This window comes from Hyperolius riggenbachi, chromosome 1, assembly GCF_040937935.1.
Source record: "Hyperolius riggenbachi isolate aHypRig1 chromosome 1, aHypRig1.pri, whole genome shotgun sequence".
Classification (NCBI taxonomy): Eukaryota; Metazoa; Chordata; class Amphibia; order Anura; family Hyperoliidae; genus Hyperolius; species Hyperolius riggenbachi.
Genome location: NC_090646.1, coordinates 216,838,196 through 216,841,710, shown reverse-complemented (window position 1 = coordinate 216,841,710; position 3,515 = coordinate 216,838,196). Strand labels below are relative to the sequence as shown.

Here is a 3,515-nt window from a genome sequence, read left to right as displayed (position 1 = left end):
CAGGGTTTACATCAGAATCAGAATCCTTTTATTTCGCCAAGCATGAGGGGACATGCCCGGAATTGTTTTTGGCACAATACAATACAGTACAATGGCTCCGGAAGAGTGCATAGAAAGGGGAAGGAGGAAAGAAAAAGAGAGAGTGCATAGAAGGCAAATCAGATTAACACAACATTGTAAAAAACATTTCAATCCCAGTGTGTCCCTACGATGTCGAAAGTCAGTTAGTCTTGTAGGCTGGTCGGCTGTTCAGCCGTAGCGCCGCCGGCCTCGCCGCTCGTTGACGTTTGCTTTGATGGTAGAACATGGAGGGAGTTTAGGAGGTTGACTGCCGAGGGGAAGAACGAGTTCCTATGTCTCGTGGTTTTAGTGGAGATGGCTCGTAGTCTCCGTCCCAAGGGCAGAATGCTGAAGTAGCGGTGGCCAGGGTGTGAGGAGTCATTTGCAATCCTCAGTGCCCTGGTTTTTAGTCTTTTGCTGTGTAGTAGGGCAAGTGAGGGGAGGGGGCACCCAATGATCCTCTCCGCTGACCTGATGACCCTCTGTAGTTTGTTCCTATCATTGACAGTGGCGCCAGCATACCACACCAAGATGGCAGAGCAGAGGATCGACTCAATGGTGGCGGAGTAAAAGTTGGTTAGAATTTCTTGAGTCATGCTGAACTTTCTCAGCTGGCGGAGGTAGAAGAGTCTTTGCTGTGCTTTACGTTGGGTGGCAGTGATGTTGGGCTTCCAGCTGAGGCCACTGGAGATGGTAGTGCCTAGAAGCCGGGCGCAGGGCACTCTGGTTACCTCCGTGCCGTCAATGTAAATTGGGGGTGGGGTGGGAGCAGCCTTCCTGAAGTCGATTAATAGCTCCATGGTCTTTGCGGTATTGAGCACCAGCCTGTTCTCCTTGCTCCAATTGCAGATTCTCTCCACCTGCTGACGGTACTCCTGGACATCATCCTTGGTGACAAGGCTGATGATGGTGGTATCATCAGCAAACTTGATAACCTTGACAGAGTCTGCCTCAGACCTGCAGTTTTTCGTGTAGAGGGAGAACAGCAGTGGTGACAATACGCAGCCTTGGGGAGCTCCTATGTTTGCCAAGGCTGGACACGGTGTGCTTGGCCAGCTCTCCCGGCAGCAGCAGGCGGACAGCGGTCTGGATCTCCCGGGAGGTGATGGTGGAGCGCTTGTTGTAATGAGCCAGGCGGGAAGCTTCCCCGGCGATGCGCTCGAAGATGTCATTGACGAAGGAGTTCATGATGCTCATGGTCTTGGAGGAGATGCTGGTGTCGGGGTGCACCTGCTTCAGCACCTTGTACACGTAGATGGCGTAGCTCTCCTTCCTGGTCTTCCTTTGCTTCTTGCCGTCCTTCTTCTGAGTCTTGCTCACGGATTTCTTAGAGCCCTTCTTGGGCGCCGGGGCGGACTTGGCTGGTTCAGGCGCCATGATGATTCTCAGTAACTCTGCAGAGTGCGGAGACACATCCTCCTGAATGCAGTCAGTTACCTATTCAGCAAGGAGTCCTTGGGCAATATTCCCTAACGCTACAGCATGACCTACTGAGCACATCCTTAGTAGCTGCAGCTCTCTCCAGCACTTTGAGTGTGACTGGAGAAAAGCAATGCACAAATGTTAACATTATTACATAAAGTCTAATTTTAAAAAGTTAGGAGTTGAAATGTTGCTGTCGCTGCAATGTGCTAAATGTTTCTAACAGTGGTGTAGCTAAGGTGCTGTGAGCCCCGATGCAAGTTTTACAATGCACTCTATACATAACAATTGATGTGGCGCACCAAAACCTGCCAATGGCAACTACAGTGTCAGAGGTGCAAAGCATCTATAGAAGCGATTATTATGAGCAGTGAGCACAGGACCAATAGAGAGCTAATACTGTAGTTGAGGGAGCGCCCTTCAGGGCCCCTCTGGCCCAAGGGCCCCGATGCTGTCACTACCTCTGCACCCCCTATTGCTACGCCCCTGGTTTCTAATGCTAGACTATTGGATTTTTAGGTCTGCTGAAGGTCAATGAAGACAAAAGACAATTACCAAGTTTCATTTAATATTTTACTCAAAATCTTAATATAGTACCTAAATATAAAAAGGGCTGATAAAATGCTAGCAGATTTGTAGAACATGAAAAAATAATCATCTTACAGTCAAACTAAGTAGCCCACCCAGAACAACATTCCCTAGAGTATGCATAATGCAAATTCAAGTCAATATTCAAGTTGAATACATCAACAGAACAAATTACAAACATAAAGCAAAAAATGTGATATAGTGTTCTGCATGTAATACAAAGTCTGTGGTACAAAATAAACAGTAGACCACCTCTTCAATACAGCTTATCCAGAGGATAAATACAGTTAGACAAAGTGTACCCGAAGCAAGCTTAGAAATTAAAATGAGATTGTAACCTAAGAAAAGGGTTGTCTCTGGATCCTGTAGAGCAGGAATGTCAAACCGGTCCTTCGAAGGGCCGAGGTCCTCACACATTTTTGACACTGCTCAATTTAATTGATGGGTCTTAATCCTGAAAGGTGTGGTCCATCACGTAGAACACATTCCTCTCCTTCTCAGTCCATCCTAAACACTGGCATGGATCTGGCCCTCCAGGCCTGGAGTTCGACACCTGTGCTGTAGAGGCTTCCCATGTCCTCCTGACCTCCACTGCTGCAGCACCAGGGCTGTGAAGTCGGTACAAAAATCATCCGACTCCAATTTCGACTCCTCAGTTTATGAGACCACCGACTCTTCCTCCAGGCCTGCAAAATTTCTCCAACTTCGACTCCACAGCCCTGTGCTTCATGAATGTGTGTGTCATCGTTACGCACGGGCCATGCTAATCTTCACCGTATCTTTCCAATTTTAGTATATGTCCTGACCTCGCTTCGGCAGCACGCAGACCCTCGGAACATATCCGACAAGAGTTTGTTGGATACTGAATGTTACATGGCCATGCTCCTCTTCATGCACAGCTGTGCTGCGCCTGGTCAAGTACAGCTGCACCTGAGCTTGATCCCTTAGGAGCGGCTGTGCTAGCGCGGGTGCAGCATGGCCGCACTCATGCATGGAAAGCAGTGCAGATGTGAACTTCTAGATGGTCCTGAGCAGTGGTGGTGGTCTGGAGGAGGATATGAAAAGCCTCTGCAGGATCCAGAGGCTTCCCTCTTTTTAGGCAAGTATCTCATTTTTTGGCTTAAGGATTACCTCAGGTTGCTAAATCACAAGCAATTTGTGTAACATTAAATAATACCTATGCAATGTCATAACTGATTTTGCCCATGTGAGGTGGTTCCACAAGAAATCAGGTGGACATTATTTATGGACGGTCAGCTGGCAATTCCCATGCCCAATACCTTATGACTAGATACTGTCGCTACAACTCCCTGTTTTGTCCCCTATTACTTATAAAAATAAAAACCTGCAGTCTATGAATGAATGTCCATTTAAGCCATCCAGTGCTCTGCTTGTTTGAATGAGTGCATCTGTATATCCTGCACATCCTTTCTGTTCCTCCTCAC

The 3,515-nt window shown here is 47.7% G+C and overlaps 1 protein-coding gene and 1 pseudogene across 1 annotated transcript; both read right to left on the bottom strand.

The window, feature by feature from the left end:
- Window positions 1-1,011: 1,011 nt before the first annotated feature.
- Window positions 1,012-1,437, bottom strand: LOC137567866 (histone H2B 1.1-like). The gene has a single exon (XM_068278714.1). The coding sequence runs from the start codon at window positions 1,435-1,437 to the stop codon at window positions 1,012-1,014; it is 426 nt and encodes a 141-aa protein (XP_068134815.1).
- A 1,343-nt stretch (window positions 1,438-2,780) lies between these two features.
- Window positions 2,781-2,876, bottom strand: LOC137532808 (U6 spliceosomal RNA; annotated as a pseudogene).
- Between the last annotated feature and the right edge of the window lie 639 nt (window positions 2,877-3,515).